Below are 23,456 nucleotides of genomic sequence, written 5' to 3' on the forward strand. Positions count from 1 at the left end.
TTATTTCATTTAATCAAAAAAGTCTATTTCTCCGCAAGAAACCAACTGGGAAAATTTTTCCCTTCCTTCACGATTGATTTGGGTGAGAGCTTGTGAAAAAAAATACAAATATATATATATGTAGACACATGGATCATGGTAGTCCAGGGGTAGAGCGTTGGGACCGGAGGGTCCGAGTTCTATTTCAGGGCAAGCCTCTCTGAGCACCTGCAGCTTCACTCAAGCTATGTAATTTTTTGGGTACCAGATCTTCCTGGGAAACCATAACCAGCACAGGGAAAGGAACTGGCCCCCCTACCCTGATGTGTGAATTTCACCCACCGACGGGCTTAGTACTGGGTGAACTTTGCCATCACCTACCAAACCGACCTTCAGGTTGATTACTGTGTTTATGGTTTTTTTATATAGACACACACACATCATAAGTGCAAAAATATTTCCAATTCATGCATTTTGGTTCATATCAGCAATTGACCGTGTTGAAGTAGCTATCATGGCCAACACACCAAGCAGGCCAAACCCTGCATTTTGTTTATGCTTATCCTGGTACATGCAAGCTTAAATTCTTCCATAACTAACAATTGGGTGAAGCCCATGGCGCCTCAGCAAAAGCACAGACCCTGTCTGTGCAAATATGCCAACAGTAACAACGCTCTTGTGTGTGGAAGTCTAGATATATGTTCATGTGGAATTTTGGTTTGGCCTAGGAACAGTATTGAAAAGTTTGCAGATTTTCTTCATTTCCCAGAATTTAATTTCTGAGAACCTGCTGCCTTAAAGAACTGACTTTTATGTTTTTTTAAATTCTTGCATCATGCAGCTTTCTATACTGGATGAAAACTTACTGAACATTTCCTAGTCAGCAAAATTTTATATTTTTGTTGACTAGGAATTTTTGATTGTTGGTTTTCCACCATTTTTGTTGCTGTGTGATAATGAGCATGATGCATATTATTAAACAATGCGTTAATACCAAAAATTGTCAATATTTTCTCTCCTGTGTATTATCCTTCAACATAATCTCCATGTGGGCTTTCCACAGACTTTAAATTCAGTGTACCAAATATTTAACTTTTGCCTAAGATAAACATCTACTTTATTACAGTATGTACATATTTATCTTTTATGAGATTTACAGTTTTTATTTTATATTTGAATTTTGTTGTGTAAGATGGATGGGAAGGGCGTAGATGGATGAGAGGAAATATTATGATCTTGTGAAAATGTTTAATCCCCTGTAAAATAATAATAAAGTATCCTATTTATTTTTTAGATTCCTACAATGGGATGATTTTGAGAAAGAGCATGAAAATGCTGCCCAAAAGGGATATGCAAAACTTCATAAACAGCTTGAACCTTTTATATTGAGGAGAGTGAAAAAGGATGTGGAAAAATCACTCCCTGCCAAAGTTGAACAAATCCTTCGAGTAGAGATGACATCTGTGCAAAAGCAGTACTATAAGTGGATTTTAACGAAGAACTACAATGCTCTACGGAAGGGTGTTAGAGGTTCAACCACTACTTTCCTGAACATAGTCATTGAATTAAAAAAGTGTTGTAACCATGCTTTCTTGACTAAACCTACAGACATTCAAGATTCAAGACCTTCAGCAGAAGAGCACATACAGGTTGGTGAAGAACTAAATTTAGGTTTTCAATTTTATTATGCATAAATAATGGTTTCATATATGAGTTGGATCTTTTTAGAATAGAATATATCTCTACCATTTATAGTAAATCATAGGAATCATAGGATAAGTGTTTTCTTTTTATGCACAACTGCAAAAGAGACAAAAGAAATACTCTCCATATCCCTCAACTATATCACCCATTGCTATTTGCCTATGGAAGTCATATTGGTATTAGCTTTGTGAAATTACATCAGTAGCTTTTCTATTAAAGTTGCTGTTGCTGAATGCGATTTGTGTCACCTTACCAAGGCCATTACTTAAATTTTTTGAAAGAAATTATTTTTCTTTTGGCAATCTTCCATCAATATCTGCTGTCATGGATAAGGTATTAATTCACTCTTTTCACAAGTTTCCGTGGCAACATAATGGTATCATTTGTAACTGATGCCATTTGTTGATGCTGATGATGGATGCTTTATGGAAGTTGTACCATGAGAATGCATCCCTCCAAAAAATGACCCATGTGGCTACCATCATTGGTGTTATATATTTTAAGGAAAACACTTATTGTTCATTGATTTTCTCTTCAGATTTCTCTGCTTGCCCAATATAAGCTGCTGGGAAGTCATTTGAATGTTATTTATACACACCACTTTTATTCAGTTTTTCCGCTGTCTTTTGAGTGACTAATTATTTTTCTCTGTTTGACTGTATCATAAAATAATATGCATGTGATTGATGCATAGAAAGATTCAGAAATGGGAACTTTCCAGAAAGGCAAAAATATTTCTTCACATTATGCACAGAAACTGTTAAGAAAAAACATGATTGAAAAACTGGAAGAATCTGTAATTTCCAATCATTACTTCCAGAACTTACACCACGTAGTGCTATAAATTTGTTTTGAAATTATTTTGTCCAACTACACTGATACTGCTAAGTAAATATATTATTCCAAGAATTTAGTACATCTCTCTCTGTTCATTTTACAGCAACTTGTACGAGGATCTGGAAAATTAGTCTTGCTGGACAAGCTATTAGTCAGATTGAAGGAGACAGGGCACCGTGTTCTTATATTTTCACAAATGGTGAGGATGTTGGATATTCTTGGAGAATACTTACAAATGCGTCACTTTCCCTTTCAACGTTTGGATGGCAGCATTAAAGGTGAACTGCGGAAACAAGCGCTGGATCATTTTAATGCCGACGGGTCTCCGGTAAGCATTTTCCTTGTTTTTTATCATTTGTTGAAAAAATGTGAGCTATGTCACATCAACTCCCCATGTAAAGGAGAGGATTTGAGAAATATGTATACAAAGCTTGTATTTCGCCAATTTTATTATTTTTTCAGGATTTTTGCTTTTTGCTGTCTACAAGGGCTGGTGGTCTTGGAATCAATCTAGCCACAGCAGATACTGTGATAATATTTGACTCTGATTGGAATCCTCAAAATGACTTACAAGCACAAGCAAGAGCACATCGTATTGGGCAGAAGAATCAGGTAATATTTTCGTTTCTTATGCAGTGAAGGTGCCACCATAATAGTTTTAGCTATTAAAAATTTTATCATTGTGCACATATACTGGATTTAAAGAAACAATATAGTAGGTCAATTTACTCATTTTATAAGCATAAAATAAAGAAAGTAAATATTGCAGAGAATTATTTTTGTTATTTGTTGTTCAGTAAAAATATTTGAAAAGAGGAGAAGAATTTAATTGAAAGAAATGATTTAACCAAGTCAAAACTAGCTTCTTATATTGAATTCTTTAGCTGATATTGATTGGTGTGTTCTAAATTGTCTGGGTGATAAGTACCAAAATTATATAAAACTCCATTTTTTTGGGTAAATATATTTGTGTGTTTAGCTCTTGGTGCAATGACCACTTGTCAGTGCCTTATGTTGCTCTTTGCAATTGATATGGCCTCTTAAAATGTTCAATGCATCCCTATTATATGCCTATTTTATAATGGTATGTTATGGTACAAAATGTTGATAAAACATTCTTTTCTTAACTTGCACATGCACCTACAAATATACCTTATGTCTTTGCAATGTTTAATTTTGTTCCGACTTGTAAAGTAAATGTTTTTAATATTTCTAAAGTGACTTCAGTTGCTTACTATTATGATTCCTGATTGCTCAGGGAAAGAATGAGTATTTGTATCAATCTGTCCTGGAATCTATCTCCCTTATTTTATCTTTGTGGTCTGATCTACTGAAGTAGTGTGGGGCCATAATAATTCCTTTAGAGTCATTGTTAAACTCGTTTGTTCTGAACCTTTTTAAAAGTCTGTCTCGCTTGTTCTCTTTGTATCTCATGTGTCTCCCAGCCTAAGTCCCCAAGAAACCTGTCACACTTGTGTTCTTATTGTAACCATTTTTAACGAATCTGGTGGATTTTCTCTGAACTTTATCTTATTCTTTTTGACTAATTATCTCCAAAGGATCCCAAATATTTGCGGCATATTCCAAATGAGGTCTAACTAGAGCAAAATAACACATCTCTTTAGCGTTCTTCTGTTTCTTTAAGGTGGATCCGCTTATCGTCCTAATATCTCCCCATGAAAGGCATGGTGTTAGAACTACCCCCAAATATTTAACTTGATTGGCTGTAGTTAGCTTTTGACCCTCTATTTCGTAGTTTATGTCCTGTTCGCCGCTTCCTTTGTTCCAAAATTTCAAAACCGCACATTAGTCTATATTAAGCATAAACCCCCATTCCTTGGACCAGTACACCGCAAATAACATGCAGTCCTTAAGGATCTAAAAGTGGAGGGAGGGACGACTTTTTCCATCTTAGCTCTTCTGCTGCAAGATATGTAAATTTTTGAGCGTTGATGATTGTGAGCTTGTGATGTCATAACCTGGAATAAGCCTTCTCCCTTCATAATATTCATTAATTTCATTGAGTAAATCAGGTATAGATAATTTGCAAGAATTATTATGAAATGGGAAATGAATTTTTAATTTAACTTTTAAAAGAAGTTTAAAGTGTCATTTTAACAATTCATAGTACCAGGTTTAATTTATTCTTAAAAATGGCATCAATCAAGTCAAGATTTTCCTTGATATAACTAATCAAGTTTTATTTTTTTTCTTTGATTCATTTTTAATTCTTCCCTCATCTCCTTCATAACCTCTCTTATAGTCTTAAGTTTTAATTTTTAAAATTTTACCATTCCTTTTTCAGGTGAATATTTATAGGTTAGTCACACGTAGTTCTGTTGAAGAGGAGATAGTAGAACGTGCAAAACAGAAGATGGTGCTGGATCATTTGGTTATACAAAGGATGGACACAACAGGACGTACTGTCTTAGATAAAAAGTCCCACCCCTCTTCTAGTGCTAGCTCGGCTCCTTTCAATAAAGAAGACTTAACTGCAATCCTAAAGTTTGGAGCAGAGGAGCTGTTCAAAGATGAAGAAGACGGTGATGAGGAACCCACTGTGAGTATTAATTTAAGCCTTTGTGGTGCTTTCATTTTCTGCCATTCTCTTTCTTAATATATGTATACCATTTTAAAAGCAATTTTTAAAGTGATAAATTTAGGTAAAACACACAATTTCATTTTGAGGTATGAGCTGTCCATACAATATCCCACCTTTTCTGCCCCATCTGCTCTTCTTTCCTGCTTATGGATGTTGTCATTTTTTTCTTGACATCATCCAAAAATACTCTCAATAAACACTTTTTAATTTTATAAAGTGAAATTAATAGTGACATTTATGCGACTAGACAAGGGCAGCAAAATTTTTAACATTTCATGGCTTACGTAGCAGTAAAATTATGGCTTTCGAGTGAATGCTTAATTTGAATAGAAAAATATATGTAACTAATTAACTTGTACTAATTTCCATGATCCAGTGTGATATAGATGAAATTTTAAGGCGTGCTGAAACTAGAGATGAGGGTCCCACCATGGCTGGGGATGAGCTCTTATCAGCCTTTAAAGTGGCAAGTTTTGCTGCTTTTGATGAAGACAAAGATGCACCACCTCTGGACCAAGAACCTGATGATGAGAGTAAGGACTGGGTAAGTCACTGACTGATTGTTTAAATTAAATATCAATTGATTATTTGCAGAAGAATTTTGTGTCCTTTGTGTTATCAGCTTAAAAGCATGGAATTAAAAAAATGGTATTATTCTTGAAGAAGGTCAGTATTTAGTTATTTAATGTAAATTGTAACATTTTAGGATGAAATAATCCCTGAAAACTTCCGGAAAAAAGTTGAGGAGGAGGAAAAGCAAAAAGAAATGGAAGATCTTTACTTACCACCTCGGAGTAGGAAAACGTTACAGCAAATTAACCAGTCAGAAAGTGATGGTATGTCTTTTTTTCTTATTTCATGCAATTTATATGTGCATTAGTAACTTCAAATACTTACCGAAATAAACATATGAATATGCATTTCTGTATAATTCTTCCCCTCATTCCATCAAACATTGTTATCTTTTTCCTGTCCCTTCCTATCATTATCCCCTTGATCACAGTCTTTATGTTCTATTGTCAGTTAAAACACAACTTTCCTACCTCATATGTATTTCTGTCAACAATCCTCTTGTTGGTAATTATAAGTACCACTTAAGCTACGTAAAAAATCTAACTTCATTTGCTTTAGTGCTCACATATAGCTAGCTGCCTTTCTCTTTTTTGGGATGGGAACTAACACTGATCTGACAAAATCTTTCAGCCAAATTCTTCACTCATCAATGCTGCAAATCAGCTCATTAAAACTCTTCTTTCTGTTTTTCTATGCCTTAAGTAATTCTGCATGAATATTATCTATCCCAATTGCACTATTTGATTTCAATTCCCTTATTGACCTTTCCATCTCGCCATAAAGTATACTTGGACTTAAGCTATCCTCATGCAATATGCTCTCTTTCAATGCGTAAGTTTGCTGGCTTAATGTCTTTACCATTTTGTTTCTCTATAATATTTTTTACTTCTCTCTTGAATCTTACCAGGTTCAATACTTAAAATTCCTGACTTTGATTGTTTGCATGAATTTTCCCTTCTTACTTTCTGACTGTGCTTGCACCTTTCTGTATAGTGCTCCCTTTTTACTCTTCAATTTGTAAAGTTTCAATATCATCATTGTCTTCTACCACACTCCTTTCAATAATTATATGTGTTGAATTTTTTTGCCAAATAATTGCTAAGCTTTGTAAAAAATGGAGGATCTCTGAGGTTTGTGCAATTGAGATTTCCTTTTGTTCCAAAATAGTTAGTCATGATTTCACCTAAAACATTTTATGAAACAGTTACAAGTAATTTCACCTTTTTAAGTATTGATAGATATTTGATTTGGTTTAACTAATGACCCATTTTCATCCCATGGACAAAATAAATAGGAGAAGGAGGTAAAGGTAAAAAAAGGAAGAAAAAAACAGATGAGTCAGGAGACTCGAGTGATGAAGGAAGTGATGATGACCGGCCAAAAAAAAGAGGCCGTCCAAGAATGATTCCGAGGGAAAATATCAAGGGTTTTACTGATGCTGAGGTGAGATTTATAAATTATTGGTCAACAAAAAATTTGGAATCTAATGATGCAAGTATGATTTGAAAGTCTTTATTATGTGCTTATAATTATGCTTTCATGTATCTGAAATTAATATAATTTCTCATGTCACTGAGTGGTGTAATTAATAGGCTGAATGGTCCTAGAAGTGTAGAGTAATTTATCCATTAAGGAAGTTAGTTTTGAGTACATTTTTCCTAAAAAACTCTGCTTGTTGGCAGATATTCTGATATGATTTTCTCACCATAAAATATATGTAGTTATATCCATCTATTTTTTATGTAATTTTACACGTTTTGCATCAGCGTATGGGATATTTCCAAATTTTCTGTATTTGTTTGAAAATAGTTAAATATGATGTAGTAAATATTTCTGTGTCAAGTGCATATTTAAGTACCATCAGCCAAATTTTTTCCATAAGGCCATCAAAATATGGAAAATTCAGTAGATATTCAAGTTCAAGGAATTATAGTTCAAGCAGAGGTAGATTGTCATCATAATTATTATTATTTTAGTTCTTATATTGTCCAATTTCTTTTCCAGCATACATTTCGCATAATGAGAACTTATTTTGAAAACCAAAAAATATAACATCCTAACAGACTTAGCGTAGTTTTCCATCTTTCTCAAAGTTTTAAGTAGATCAAAAACAATTTCAATTCATCTTCAATTGGTGGTCCCAAGCCGGGATAAGTTCGGTCATTTTGTCTTTAAATTCACCTTGTGAATAAAACTCAAAAGGCAAGTGCATGCTGTATTGCTGTTCAAAATGTATTTACAGCTTAGTATTTGCATAAGATTATGCAAAGCACTTTTCAATTTTCATGTGCTAAAATGGCCACTGTATAAAATAAAATATTGATTTAAATTAAAAATAAGTATTTAATGACTATTAAAATTTTCTCAGAATGTGTACTCGGTCAACTTTTAATTTTATAGTTTTCTCTTTGCACTGATGAAATGCCTGTGTAAATAATGTTATGAGTGTAAATCTGTATGTGCTCATCAACCTGTATATTCCCACTTGCCTCCACCTGTGAGAAGTAGGGAAGCATCAGACTCAAGTTACCTCACTCCTTTCTCACAACCTAGGTTTGAGGGGTGGACCCATGGAAAGGAGTCCATTAGGTATTTGGGGAGGCAAGTATAGAATAAAGTGTGAGGAGTGGGAAGGTAACACATGTATGAGAGATAAGAGGTGCCCAGTGGTCCAGAGGAAATGGGAAGGAGTGTTGTAAAGGTTGTGGAAGGAATAAGTGTCTTCAGAGGTTAGATGCAGGCAGTTTCTGAAGGCACAGCCATAGATGGCTTAGAATAAATAGGAGCTATGGAAGGATTGGCATGGAAGGAACTTGACAAGTGTTGCCATATTTCCCCTCTTGACTTTCCCTCTACCCTACCTCAGGTGAACCCTGGCTTTGTCAGATCTCAGAATGACTTACCGAGTGAAAATGAAATTTCAGGAAAGTATTTTCATCTCTATCAGTGATTCATTCTGGAAACTCTATCTATACTTATATGTACGAGGGTCATCCGGAAAGTAGTACCCGTTCGTGCCGCATGAAGTGCTGACGACGCGAGTAGCCGCTGGACGAGGTCAGATAGCTTCAGTGGCTTGTCTGCCTTCTCTGAGCCAAGTTGTGTGATGCTAGCATTGCCTGTGTTGTTTCTGTGATTGTTTACAATGTTTAAAAAAATTGAGAACGCCGCCAGTTGTGAAGTGAGGGCAGTGATTAAATTCCTCAATGCAAGAAACGTTCGCCCTTGTGATATTCATCGCCAATTAAAGGAGGTGTATGGAGACAATGTAATGGACGAGTCGTCTGTTCGGCGGTGGTGTCGCAACTTCAACATGGGGAGGGGGAACACACACGACGATGAGCGTTCGGAGAGACCGTCTGTCATTACAGACCAACTGGTGAGCTCAGTTGACGAATTCGTGAGGAACGATCGGCGCGTCACAATTGATGACATCTGTGAGCATTTTCCCAATGTTTCTCGAACAATTGTTCATGAAATTGTTAAACACCATCTGCATTATGCAAAAATTTGTGCAAGATGGGTCCCTCGCGTATCTCAATGAGCTGGCGGCGAAGGACTATGCAGCAGGAATACAGAAACTTGTCACACGTTATGACAAATGCCTTAATTTGCTTGGAGATTATGTTGAGAAGTAGTTTAAAGTATCCTCTTTCAAATAAAATTTTTTATGTTTGTTAATATTTACTTTTGTGTCTTTAATTCACGAACGGGTACTACTTTCCGGATGACCCTTGTATATAAACTATGTAGACCTATATCTTGTCAGCTAATGTAGGAAATACTAGCAGAAGCACCAACACAAATATTGGACTGAATTTTTTAGCCCTCCTTCTTAGTGATTCTTTTCGTAGGTTAATTTATGTCACGTTGTACTTGGAAGAATCAGGAGAAAATGTTTTTCCTAAGCCCGTGCAATGAGGGTTGCCAAGTCCAGGTTGAGGCGAGGGATTCCCTGTAGGATTCTTCTCTTACACCCTCCTCCTATCTCTGTGAAGGAAGGAAGTGAAACTAGAATGAGATAACTTAAATGCTTTGCGTTTGTACAATATCTATGGTAGCAGACCAATATATGATGTATTGCTCAGTGCTGACTGTAAAGAACTTATCTTGCCCATACCTGCATGACTCGGTAAGAGGCACAGTGCACTTCATCAAAGGGTAAAAGATACACAGGGTTTTTTTTTGTCTTTTATTTTAGCTCTGAGTCGGTAAGAGTTGCTTCTTATGAGAATTTAGGTGATTTGCATCTTGTTAGTAGCAATGCCATGATATCAGCATAAATTTTTCTTTTCTCAATCGTTTCAGATTCGTCGCTTTGTTAAGAGTTACAAGAAATTTGCCGCTCCACTGAGGAGACTGGAAGCTGTGGCATGTGATGCAGAGTTGCAGGAAAAGCCGCTTGCAGAGTTGAGAAAATTAGGGGAACTACTAAAGCAAAGATGTTCTGCATCTATGAATGAATATGTGGCTCAGAAAGAAAATGAATCTGCTGTTAATGAGGATAGTAATCTGTCTGGTCAGTGTCTCTCATTTATATTATAATTTGATTTTCTGCTGCTGTAAACATTATTAATTCCGTGATTGTTAGTAATAATAGTTTGTTTCAGCTCACTATAAACTTGTTCATTTCATCCAAATACTTAGCAAGCAGGAACCTGTCATTTTTCAAGAATTTTTATCAACAGTTTTGTGGCTTAAAAACGTATTTGTTTGTTTTGTCCAACTCATTCAGTTTTTATTCATCCACGAAATTCACAGTAAGTTTTGATGATACCAAGAACGGCATAGTTTGTGTATATTATGAAAAAGAGAGTGATGAAAATATATAAAGTATGTGTTTCTACTGTTCAGTTTGAGTTCCTAAAATTTGATTTATGGCTATGTTGTTATTCATGATTTGGTATTAAATTGTGTCTGATATGATGTTCTGAAGTCAATGACTACATTTACGATTATCTTATGTGTTAGAAACAATCTATTGCACAGAATTATTTAGTCAAATGTCTTTTGTGCCCATGTCCGTCACATTTGTTCATCAATGACGAGAAAGCAATTCAAGCTTTATGATTAAATATTTCACTTGCATTTTTAATTTTCTTTGCTTTGGACTTGCAATGCAAAAATTCTGTGACTGTTGTATCAGTCAGTTATGAGTGAATAGCCATTTTTGTAACCTTTAGGTTATATTCTCATTTGTGGCATTTTGGTTTTCACCTTTTAGTTGTCCAAAAGAGGAAAGGCAGGGGACCTTCATTCAAATTAAGTGGGGTCTCAGTAAATGCCAAAAGCCTGTTGGCTTGTGAGAAAGAGCTTGAGCCCCTAGATGACCTGTTACCATCGGATACTGTGGAGAGAAGCAAATGGGTGTTAGATTCAAGGTAAATATGTCAGCAAATTTTCCGTCTGATTTTGAAGTTATTTAATCGATGAGGTGAAAACAATGCTTCCTGCCATTTTTTTAATATTGCAAAACCTGCAAAGAAACCCATCTATTTAAAATTTTGTCTCCATCAATTATACAATTAAGAAAGTACTATTATTACTTATACATGCCTTTAATTCTTCTAGAGATCCATAAATCCATATGTTGATTCTAAAAATGATGTTAGCATTTCATACTGAAGGAATTAAAAAAACAAATTATTTTGCTTATAGTTTAAAAATTACCAAATATGCAAAACTGTAATGCTTAAAATTGTTCATATTGACAGTCCAAATTTCACAAAGGATGATGCATGTGTAATTCATGTGGGTAAATTTGTATCACCATTATCCCTAACACATGCAATTCATTGTCTATTCCCATGCTCAGCCATGGAACTGACCAACTTATCAGTAAATTCCCCTACAAATTTAGTCCTGGATGAGATCACATCCCAGGGATAATCATAAAAAGGTCATTTAATACTGTTAAAGATCCACTGTTTTTGTTAATTAATGAATCACTATTAATGGAATTTTTCCAAGCCCTCTTAAATCAGCAAAAATTGTGCCAATATACAAAGGAAAAGGTCGCAAAATGGCAATGAATTTTTATCGACCAATATCCCTGTTGAACCAGTTGGGGAAAATATTTGAAATAGTTTTTTATCATCGTCTCGTATCATATCTTGAAACATATAACCTATTATCCACATCTCAACATGGATTTAGAAAAACAAGGTTCACTACAACAGCCGCTTATCACATGGTGAATGAAATACTTTTAGGATTGGATGATAGAACTGAATCTTTAGGATTATTATTTGATTTCACTAAAACTTTTGACTTCGTCAATTATTAGCTACTCTTGTATAAACTGAAATGCTGCAGTATAAGAGGTACATCCTACAAATGGATTGGATCATATCTAAGTGAACGGCATCAGCATGTGGAGCTCTGAAGAAATAGTTCCAAATTTGTTTTTGCTGGTAGAGAAGTAACACTGGGTGTTCCCCAGGGTTCTGTACTTGGCCCTATTTTATTTTTAATTTATATGAATGATATAGCAGATGGGCTTAAGTTCATAAAGGGAATAGACCCATTACTGTATGCTGACTATACAAATATTATTGTGTCAGCCTCCTCAGTGGACAGTTTGACAGAAAGAGCTTCTTAAGTAGCTCAGATTTTCTATGAATGGTGTCTTCTTAACTTCCTAAGACCCAATTTAAACAAGTCCAGCCTGATTTATTTCACTAATAAAAACAAAGTTTCCACTGCAATCTCAGAAGATGTAGAAGGTGTGAGCATTCCCCAAAATTCTAGTACCCAATTCCTGGGAGTTATCCTGCATAAAAAAACGTCTTGAGATGAACACATTTTCAAATTACGTAGAAAGTTAAGTTCCCAATGCTTCTTCATTAGAAATATTAGATATTCTGTAAATTTAGAGGACTTCTATCCATTTACTACGGTGAATTTTATTCTCATGTTACTTTTAGTATCCTCTTCTGGGGTTCCTCTCCCCAGATAGGCATTATCTTCAAAATCCAAAAGAGGATTATACGTATTATGAGCAATGCTCCTTGCGATGCACCATGTAAACCTCTCTCCAAAAGACTTGGTTTATTACCAGTACCTTGCATATATATATTTAATGTCATCTTGTATGCAAAGGCTAATATTTCTCAGTTCAAGTCTAACCACAATTACCAAAGCCACTAAACAAGGACCTGCAATGATCTGCACCAGCCATTTGTCAGAACACACAATACTGCTCATGGGCCCAAAGGAATGGGCTTAAGGTTATTCCATAACCTTCCCCATGAAATCAAATATGAAACAAAAGTACCTATTTTCAAGAAAAAGCTGTTCAACTTATTAAAAAATAATATGTTCTTTTCTGTAAATGAATAACTGGAATTGTAGCTACGCATCAATTCTGACTTAACTAATTAATATGTAAATATACTAGTTTATTGGTATGCATATATATATATATATATATTGTATTTATTTTAAAATTTATATCTGGCCTATATTTGTGTAGGTATGAAGATGCAACAAATCTTTGGACAAATAATAGCATTATTATTATTGTAAAGTGGATAAATTAGACCATTTTTATCTTAGAGCATTTCTTGATCAATTGTAATGAGATTTAATTCATAAGTCACAATATGGTTTTTGACTATTTTTAGTTTTTTGTGTACATGCATGTTAACAATTTTAAAAGGATTAATGAATTGTTTGTTGTTTTGTTAATTAATGAGTATTTTTGTTTTATAATCTGTGATCATGAAGGAGATTCCTATTTCCAACCATGTACATACGTATAAGTTATGATTTAATTAAAATGTCTTTTTAACTGCTTATTAGGGTGAAGCCAGCAAATTTTGATGTTCCCTGGGATGTGGAGGATGATTCTAAACTCCTGCGTGGCATTTACCAATATGGGTTGGGATCATGGGAAGCTATTAAAATGGACCCTTCTCTAGGAATTGGAGACAAGATATTAGCAAATGAGGAAAAGAAGCCCCAAGCAAAGCATTTACAGTCTCGTGCAGATTATTTACTGAAGATTCTTAAGAAGTTAATTGAGCAGAAGATGGGAGTGGTAAGTTAAATATATTTTCAAAAGGATTAACACTATCGTTCTCCTGGAATTTTCCATTTGAGCGAAACACCTTTTTTAATACCAGGTAGTTCGTTTGACTGTCAATAAAAATGTTTCATGTCCTTGAGACAAAGCACATAGAAAATTGTCTGGTCAGTCTTCAGATTTAAGTCTGACATCCTCTATCGAAAAGTGAATGAGGTTCAATACATACATCAGAATCAGGGCAAAACCTCATTCAAGGCTTAATTTTAACACCTTTTCCCTTTGGCTGTTATAAGCCTGCTATACTCTGGAATCTATGGCTAATATTGTCAATAACCCAGAGATATGTTTAAATGGTTCACTTGAAGTAAACTTGATTGTGAATTACCCATAAGGTGAAAGTGAAATCCCCTCTTACAGAATTCCAAACCGTACACACAAAATTATTCTTGAATTTCAACCGTCTAGAAATTGCCCAGCACTACTTATTCTCAGAACCTGCTTAATTATTGGGAGTGTACTTAATTAAAAAAAGCTTGATGTCATTTACACAATTTTAATATTGAAAACTGAGTGTAAATATGTATTGATATAAATATGAATTGAGTGATTAAATTTGTTTCCTTTTCATTTTATAGGCCAAACCAAGAAAAACTAGAAAGACTAGAGAAGTGAAAGCTTTGACGAAGGCAATTATTGAGCATGATGACATAAGTTCAGGTGATGAAAACAATTCTACGTCTGTCGCGCCCTCAATTGTTAAAAGTGAGAAAAGAGTTGCAAAGCCTAAGGTTGAAAAGCCTAAAGTGAAAGTGGAGGAAGAAGAGGTGGTTAAAAGTGAGAAAGAAGAAGAAAAGGAGAAAGAGAAGGAGGTTGAAGAAGAGCGCAAGGAAAAGGAGGAAAAGAAGAAGGTAAAGAAGGAGAAGAAAGAAGATGTCAAGAAAAAGAAAAAGAAAGCAAAAGTCACTGGTCCAATGCATTTCACAGCCAACAGTGAACCGAGAGCATTGGATGTTATGGGAGATTTAGATCCAACAATCTTCAATGAGGTGAGTAGTTCAATGTTGATTTAGAGATTTATAGTCATTATTGAGAATTTATCTGGTGTTGAATGGGCCAGAAATAGCACATGCATGTGTAATTAGCAGTGACCCTTAAGTTGATTAAAAAGATTTTTTTCAAGTCACTAATTTACAGTTCTTCGAATGTGTATTCATAAAGTTATTCATGTATGAAACATTTAAGGAATAATCTCTTTATTACAGAGCTCCCACCAATATTTTTATGTACTTTTATTTTCATAATAATATGTGCCTTTGAGTTATTTTTCTCCATCCTTCCTCATAGGTCGGAGAAGCGATCCCAATCAAGTATTTTGGCAATAAAACTAGCATACACAGCTATGTAAATTATGCGGTTATTACAATATATTTAGATACTAATCAGTCTGGTTACGTTCAGTTGAACAGCCTTTATATTTCACTATAAAGTAATGCCCATAATAGGTAAAAAATGTCTTGTTGCAATATTACATCATGTTTCTTGTTTGTTTCTGATAAATGGTTTCTTTATTAACAATCTAGAGATTTATGGCAACAGTTCGGTAAATTTGTATATTTATACTCTTTTAATGTTTAAAATTTCAAATATAATCACAGTCTTATTCTGGATCTGGATTTAGTTTTACAAAGAAGAGAAATAAGAATGGTGATCCAGTTTATGCCATAGCTGTGTCAGTGACTTTTTATTATTTGAAGAAAAAAATCCATTTGCAAGTTTATTTATAATTAATACAGTTAAATATTGGGTATATTTCAATGAATGAAGATTTAATATATATTCATATCATTGTCTACATTTCAGTAAATCAAAGTAGAAAAAAATTGATGGTGAATTTCTATCCCAAACATTTTTTGCATACATAGTGTATTGAAACATTGCAATACATAGCATAAATATCTGAAATATTCCAATTTGTTTTCTTGCCTTCACATGGTGACAGTATGATATAAATTTAGAAACTATTACTATTTTTCAATCAAAGATATGAAAAATTTATTATACAGTATACATATGTAACTTCTGTGCTATCATCCTTTAGTTTTGAGACTTTAAAAAAGGCATAAGGATAGTATGTAAAATTTATACTCGGCAGAGATGCACTGCGATGGTGGACCAAAGTTGCCTTCAGGTTTGTCAATTTTGGCACGAATCTGGAAACATTTGCGAGGATAGGATACATTGAAGAATGCACCTAATTCTAATGCTATATTAATAAGTAAAAATATTTTTATTATAATTTTAATGTTGGCACACAATAGATATGGAGGTGTGCAGTATTCATTTACAAATGAATGTCTGGAAGAGATATGAATTGATACCGCATATGTGCCTTTTCCATTCCTCGATATTCCTACACAATTTTATGGATCTAGATTTGGAATGAAATTTGGCCGTGACATATAGCATGAATTCACTATGTAGGTATTACACCATCAATATATTGTTTGATTTAAATAGCTGCAGTAAGTGCATCCACAATTTATTGCTTAGTATGGAGGTAATTGACTAAGTAAGAAAAATCTTGTGCAGATGCGGATGGATCAATAGATAGATTAATTTCCTTGTAAATCTGTTTGAGCAATACCACCCTGTAAATGTGATCATTATAATCTTTTGAATGTGTGTCTGATCACTGGCGAGGGATAAACTTTCCCCGAAAATCACCACTCATCTCTAGTCCCCCCTTTTTACTTTCACAGTGGTGTAAAAAACCTTTTCCAGCTTAAGGGAATATTATCTAATATAATCAGTCTAAAAAGAAGCTCAGTTTATCCTTTCCATTAGATTAGGATGGAAGTGTAAGCTCAATACGATGATACTGCATTTAATTTGTTCACACAAGAGACTACAGGCACCTTTGCAGCTGATTCCAATGTAGATATATAACCATTAATTTTAATTAAATATTAATTTTGGTCTGTGAATATGGAAGATAATTGGAGACTGCCCTCAATCTAGCATCCATGATGTTAGGCCTATAAAAACAGCTTCCATCTTTAAAACATTTAAAATATTTTTGTGCATCAAACTGCAATCGCAAGCGATACTAGTAGTTCTTTATATACTATGAAATGACTGTTTTTTGAGTTGGAGGAATAATAAGGATTTTTCCATTTTGGTAACGCAAAGCATAGGAAACCATAATTGTGAAAACAACCTTACAAAATTCCTATTATTTGAACATAATCACACTTTGACAGCGGGAAGCTATGAGTAATAAATGTTGAAGTTAGGTCTCATGAAATCAAGATTGTGACATGATATAAGTTTCTGATGATATTTAGGCTTTAGAATTGACCACTTTTTACGCATGCATAATTTTAAATCAATCTCAAGATTATGTGATATCCTTACATGTTGTTTATTTTAAACCTTTTGCATCAACTTTTGTTTTGCATTATTATTCTTCCGTAATTATATTTGACTGAGATGTATTTTTTTAAGTACTTTTTTATAACACATGTGAATATCATCTGAAATGTGGTCAACAAAATTAAACCCATTAATTTGAAAGTGAACGCATTCTTCTTTTAAAATTGTAATCACGTCCTTTAATTGTTTAATATCAATAATAAAAATAGAAAATGCATTGGATAAAAAGAACATTTGCTAATGGATTAACAATATTATAAAAAATACTTAATGAATTTGGGTTGGAGCCAATCACCAGGCAAAATGAGGCTGAAAAAGTAGGTTTGATTTAGGATTCAGCTGTTAATGAAAGAAAGAATTTGCATTCAATCAGATTTAGAATTTGATCTAATCTGACCAAAAATATCAGAGTTGGAAGCCAAGAGCTGAAGCTAAAAACTGAACTCACCTTGGAATTGAATAAAAGGTTTTATTTCTAATATTTATAAATAGGATGTAATCGTTTTAAGAACGTAGTTTCATAATTAAAATGAATCAGTGATCTTAGATATTCCAATTATAATTTTAATCCATTTGAAATCTACATGCCCGCATGTTTAAGAAATTGTTATGTATAAAAAAATGGAACACATACTTTAAAAAATTATTAACCTAGTTTAAGAGTTAAAATGGTTCTGAATAAGTGCTGAGATTAATATCTTAAAATTTTTCACTTTGTACAGTGTAAGGAAAAAATGCGACCTGTTAAGAAGGCACTCAAAGCATTAGATAATCCAGATCAAAGTCTCACTGAGGCAGAACAAGTGAATCATACTCGGCAGTGCTTATTGCAAATTGGTGATCAAATTAATCGTTGCTTATCAGTTTACAAAGATCCAGATAAAGCCAAAGAATGGAGGAGGTTAGTATGTTATAATTTTACATGTTTGCCACCACGGTGAAAAAGTAAATGGTGATTGAATAAACATTAGTCAATATTTCTCTCTTTAATGGAAAAAATTTTATTTACAGTAATTTATGGTATTTTGTTTCAAAATTCACTGAATTTGATGCAAAAAAATTATATAAATTGTACAAGCATGCTGTAAAGAAAGACCAAGACAAAAGGGGGAGATCAGATAAAGGTGACAAAGAAGAGGTTGGTATTATTTTTCATTGTAAGGTTATTTGTAATCATATCTAAATCATACATCTACAGGCAATGTGAACTGTATTGAAATACTTCCCTTAGGTTACTGGAAAGGATTCTAAAGAATCAGGAGGATATGGAGGTCGAAATTCATCAGGCCAAAAACGAAGATTAGAAGATGATCAAGATACATCTGGAGGTGAAACCCTTCATGCTACTCCTACAAAAAGATCTCATATGTCAATGGATTCTAGGTAATGAACTTAATTTGATATTTCTGATCAATACATTCGTTTGATGGACTGTTTGTTTTTATTTTATTTATGTTTTGGCCAAGTTAAATGTTTGCTTTGCCACTGTGGTTTGCCTAATCACATAGTAAAGGACTGGTATGGGATTGACAATGCTTATGAAGTTCAATGCCTTTATAGATAGTTGAACAACTGATTATCAGATGATGTTGCTGTAAGAATGTTAAATAATTTTTTCAGGGTCATCTGCTTTTAAAAGTATAGACTATTAACATTCAAAACCATTGTGTTTACAGTTTTTAGTATATCTTATATTCTTATAAGCTATTATGGAATGGTTAATTACTTATTACCGTTGACTGTCTTAACTGTTGACTTGTTGCTTACCCCGACAAAGTCATGCATTTTAATACATTTCCAATTCTCTCAAATGCTTTTCAAGCTCATGTAGTATTATACTATGCACACTCAATGTGTTTGCAGCAGATCTGTCGAATGGAACATTATTTTTTAAACTTTGGAATAATATTGCATATTTTATCATCTTGAATTGTAGACTACAATGTGCAACTGTGAATTAGAAATTATCAATTTCTGTTCACCGAACATAATATTCAGATCATTATGGTGTGACATAAATAAACAAATATCTATGAAGTATAAGAATGCCACAGTCATGATAATAAAAGCTATGCCCCCTTGGAAATCGTAACTTCCTGGAAAAAATGATTTTGATTGAATCCCTGGAAATCACAGTTTTGGAAAATAATTTGGTAATATAATTTCTAGCATAAATTACCTGCCATTGTTATTGCCAATTTCAAATTATGGCGAAAGGCATATAATGTTTTCTTGGCAAGTCTAAGTATTTGCTTAATTCCCTACTCACATGCCATGATGTGCACTTTCATGGTTACCTCCTTGCAATGCATTGTGTTTAGTCAAATTTCCCTTTTATATTAATATCAGTTATAAATGTGATAGCTGTCTTAGTTATTGTGGCATGAAAATCAACTTGCACTATTTACCACCTCCATGTGCAGGCAATTTGATATCATAAAATTGTCTCTCCTGCTAAATCTTGTCGCACTTCAGTATTTTACACTTTTCCTATTGATTTCTTTGATTCCAGGAGCAGAGACAAGGAAGAGAAGACACCAAGGAGTAGTGATAAGGAGAAGAAAGGTGGCGGTGAGGGGCGAGAGGACAGAAGGGACATGAGAATGGATAGGGACTCAAGGGCAGAGAGGGAGGGGCGTGGGGAGCGAGACAACAGCCGGGGAGATCGAGAGTCACGGGCTGAGAGGGAGTCACGGCCAGAGCGTGACCCCCGATGTGACAGGGACCCTCGCTCTGATCCAAGAGAGCGCAAGGACAGCAACAGGAGTGCTCAGCCAACGACTCCTCAGAGGGGCTCGGGCTTTTCACAGCAACAGGCATCTCAAGGGCAGCAGCAGTCAGCCCCTCAGTCTTCTTCTTATGGCACTGGTGGAGGTGCGAGACATGATTATGGTGGCAGTGGAGATGGACCAGGTCGTCATGGTGCACAGGGTATGGATGCAGCGATGGAGAGGTGGCCTGGTTCTCAAGGGGGCCGGGAATATAGTGGAAAAGACAGGTAAATGGGAAGTGGTAGCATTAGTAAGTTAAAAATGTCATATGCTTAATGATGTAACTGAGGATGTTTCCATGCCACTTAACATAATGCAGGATATAGTTAATTACAGCAGAAGTGGTTTAAGCATGCATTTCTTGTGTGTTGTATGTTTTTTTATTTTCAGTAATGTTAAGCTTAGAATTGTATTTATTTAGGAAAAATTATTGTATTTTCATTTAAAGAATTTATTAAAACCATAAATTAGCTAACACAAAGGGTGTAAGATCCTGACTTGTTTATAACGATATTTAAGGATTGTTCAAGAAATGGTCATATCTTTTCAATAATGTGCTTTTATTTGGGAGCATAATAATCTAGTATGTAGACTGAGGGGCCTGAGTTCAATTCCAGGTGATGCCTCTGGGCACCCTCTTTTTCACACAAGCTGTGTGATTTTTCTCTTTAAGTTATACAAAGTAAGTAAAAGAATGGGATGATCAAATTTTGAATTTGTTTCCGTCATTTCTTTCATAATAGTTGTTGTCAAGAGTTTTATGATGTGGGTGAATTCAACCCTACATGTACTTTGAATATTTTTCCAGGTTTGGAGGAGATCACAAAAGAGAAAGATTTGATAATTACCAAAGAATGCCTAACTCCAGTTATCATAGAGACCGGGATAGGAATCACAGATTACCAGACAAGCGAAGGTATTAATTACAAAATATTTTTTTTCCCTAAAAAAGTATGTCCAACCAGTTTTAACAATCAACCTTTTCTGAAGTTTTGCTGCTATCAACAACCCATCTAGAATTTCATAAAAATGAAAACAAACAGGGTGCTATTGCTCTAATCTCTATTTCTAGCACTTTAAAAAATAAATAAATATATTTTGTGCTCGTTTGCATGCATTGTAAGGTGTAAAACACCAGAAAAATGAAAACGTTGTTTTAAGTGATCACTTAATTATATGTGCATTTCTTTTACCATTAACCCACAGGTTGTTGACTGTCTGAATGTCGATATTCACCCAATAATTAATGAAAACTTTACAGGTGAAAAAATACAATTTTGTTTTTTAACTTCAATCAAGGAAAATTATTAAGGATTACATTTTCTGTGTTTGTAACTATGAAAAGTAAATATCACCTTAAAATGAACTTCCCTAAATTTTAAAATCTGTTTTTTGATCTTGATCATGATAAATATAATTGAGTGCCGCTTAATTATTTATATTTAAATATATTCTTTCATGAGTAATTATCATTGAGATTCAATGTTAGTAATCTCTGAATTGTGTTTCAGGTTTCATGGAGGTGGTGGCATATCAGGTTATGCATCACATGGTTATGGCCCTCCTGGGCCCTCACCTGGCGGAGGTGTTAGTGGTGGAAATTTTGGTGTAAGTGGAGGTCCTCCGTCATTATATGCCATGCAGGGTGAAGTGCCATCCTCTGGCTACACTAGAGACCGCTATTCAGGAAGTGGAGGTTCAGGAGAATGGAGGGGGGGATCTGGAAAAGACCGAGACTATTATCGTCGAGATTATGACAGGAGACCTCCTCCTTCTGGTTCATAAAGATTTTAGTATTTGGAGCTGTGAGATGGTTAGGTTGTGGGAAGTATACAGTGAGGATTGTGAAATATTCTTATGTGTTTTGGTGATTTAAATGTGGAAAGATATTTTGCGAGAAAGTAAAAATTTTATGTGAGCCATCAAGAGAGTTGATAGAAGAGATTTTGTTTATTTTATTACAATGTTTTGCATTGGTTAATTGTGCAAATATAGTATCAGTACCTGTTATGTGGTCAGCATGTTTGACAGTCAGCTGCTGAGGGTGAAAGAGAAAGACAATCGTGTGTTGTGATTTTCCAGAGACCGAGTTGGCTGACATTTTGAACTTCTAGATGAATTTATTATTCATCTGTTGCAATATTAGTGTTTAATAGCACAACAATTGAAATGTGAACTATCATGGACTGATTATGGTGATTTAATTATTAACTCGTAAATGTGTATTTGTTGCAATTACAAAATCATGTGATTCATGGTCATTCATTTTTATACATCTGTTGTCTCAGGTTGTACTTTAGAATGCACCTGCATTCATGTAAGTTCCATGCACCCTTAGTTGTTACTCTCGCTTATAGGTCCGTATAAGTTACTGAAGTCATTTGTCAAGCTGCTTATTTTAAGTGGCCTACTGGTGAAAGGGACTCAAGGCTTTGCTCTAACACCTATTGACATTCTTTTAGTTGAAAATATGTGTAAACTAATAGAATTGAGCGTCTGAATATTAGAAGGGATGAAACAATTAAGAAATATGGAAGGGTTAATGCTCAAAGAAAGATTACCTGAAACTATATCAGAAGCTGTGCTATGGTACATTTAGGTTTACATATAGAGTGTATCTCTATTTAATTGTGTGTTTCAAGTATGAATGTTTGTACCTTCTACAATTCTCATCAGATGCATGTATCTCAATTGTGATTAATGTGTATAAAGTAATGGAACAGAGTATTTATTTTAAATAAAAGTGCCTATGACTATTAAAGAATTTATATAAGGGATATGAGAGTTAAAATAGTTTGGGTGCAGATAGTTAATTTAACCTACCTAAAGGGTTTTTTTCATTTCCAAGCCGAGCTTAATTGTGATCATGGCTTTGAACAAAAATCCAGAAATTGTGTCTTCTATACCGTACATAATTGTACATTTTTTGCATTGCTTTCATTATTTATATGTAATTAAGTTGTAATATACACTGTAAATAAAACATTTAATACCCTATCTTCTGCTTAGTGTCTCTTTGTATAACCTAGGTAGATTACTGGCATGGAGTTCTATGAGGAACTTGAGGAAGTTTAGTCAAGCATACAAATTTTTCTTTGGGACTGGGAGTAGTACGAGTATATAGAAAGATGCAGTTGAGGTGAACATTTTCAGGCACTCATCATTAATACAAGGCGTAAACTGCTTCACAATACAGTGAATTGGGTTTGTGTAGCTGCCACTTGAGTGAGCAAGCATTTTAAATTCATAAGATGTGGTGTATAAGAACAGTATGTTTTCATCCATTTTCTTCACTAGCATGTATTAATAACCTTCAAAATTCTTTGGCAATTAAGTGAGACATGCTGATGGTTGTGAAACATATTTGTAGGGGTGGAAATTAATAAAGGCCAAATGTGACAAGGATCCCAAAACATATCAGCTGTGAGCCATCAGCAATTTTCTAATTAGCAAAAGGACCCTTACAATGCATTCTCAGCTGTCATGTAATCATGGTGTCAACATTGTGAAAATTGTGGAATTCTGCAGA

At 34.3% G+C, this 23,456-nt stretch overlaps 1 protein-coding gene across 2 annotated transcripts in view; it reads left to right on the top strand.

The window, feature by feature from the left end:
- Positions 1–22,924, top strand: part of Chd1 (chromodomain-helicase-DNA-binding protein 1) — a 50,686-nt gene extending 27,762 nt beyond the window's left edge. For both annotated transcript variants that reach the window (XM_071591158.1, XM_071591160.1), the window contains exons 13-29: positions 1,274–1,628; positions 2,624–2,848; positions 2,983–3,132; positions 4,826–5,080; positions 5,499–5,666; positions 5,829–5,958; positions 6,990–7,138; positions 10,004–10,214; positions 10,920–11,076; positions 13,499–13,736; positions 14,360–14,770; positions 17,879–18,057; positions 18,168–18,294; positions 18,388–18,539; positions 19,669–20,154; positions 20,736–20,843; positions 21,439–22,924. In XM_071591158.1, coding sequence (XP_071447259.1) covers positions 1,274–1,628; positions 2,624–2,848; positions 2,983–3,132; positions 4,826–5,080; positions 5,499–5,666; positions 5,829–5,958; positions 6,990–7,138; positions 10,004–10,214; positions 10,920–11,076; positions 13,499–13,736; positions 14,360–14,770; positions 17,879–18,057; positions 18,168–18,294; positions 18,388–18,539; positions 19,669–20,154; positions 20,736–20,843; positions 21,439–21,712 — 3,775 coding nt within the window. In that variant the 3' untranslated portion in view covers positions 21,713–22,924. The remainder of the gene's footprint in view (positions 1–1,273; positions 1,629–2,623; positions 2,849–2,982; positions 3,133–4,825; positions 5,081–5,498; positions 5,667–5,828; positions 5,959–6,989; positions 7,139–10,003; positions 10,215–10,919; positions 11,077–13,498; positions 13,737–14,359; positions 14,771–17,878; positions 18,058–18,167; positions 18,295–18,387; positions 18,540–19,668; positions 20,155–20,735; positions 20,844–21,438) is intronic.
- The last annotated feature ends 532 nt before the right edge of the window (positions 22,925–23,456 follow it).

This window comes from Hetaerina americana, unplaced genomic scaffold (assembly GCF_022747635.1).
Source record: "Hetaerina americana unplaced genomic scaffold, ioHetAmer1.1.p SCAF_42, whole genome shotgun sequence".
Lineage (NCBI taxonomy): Eukaryota > Metazoa > Arthropoda > Insecta > Odonata > Calopterygidae > Hetaerina > Hetaerina americana.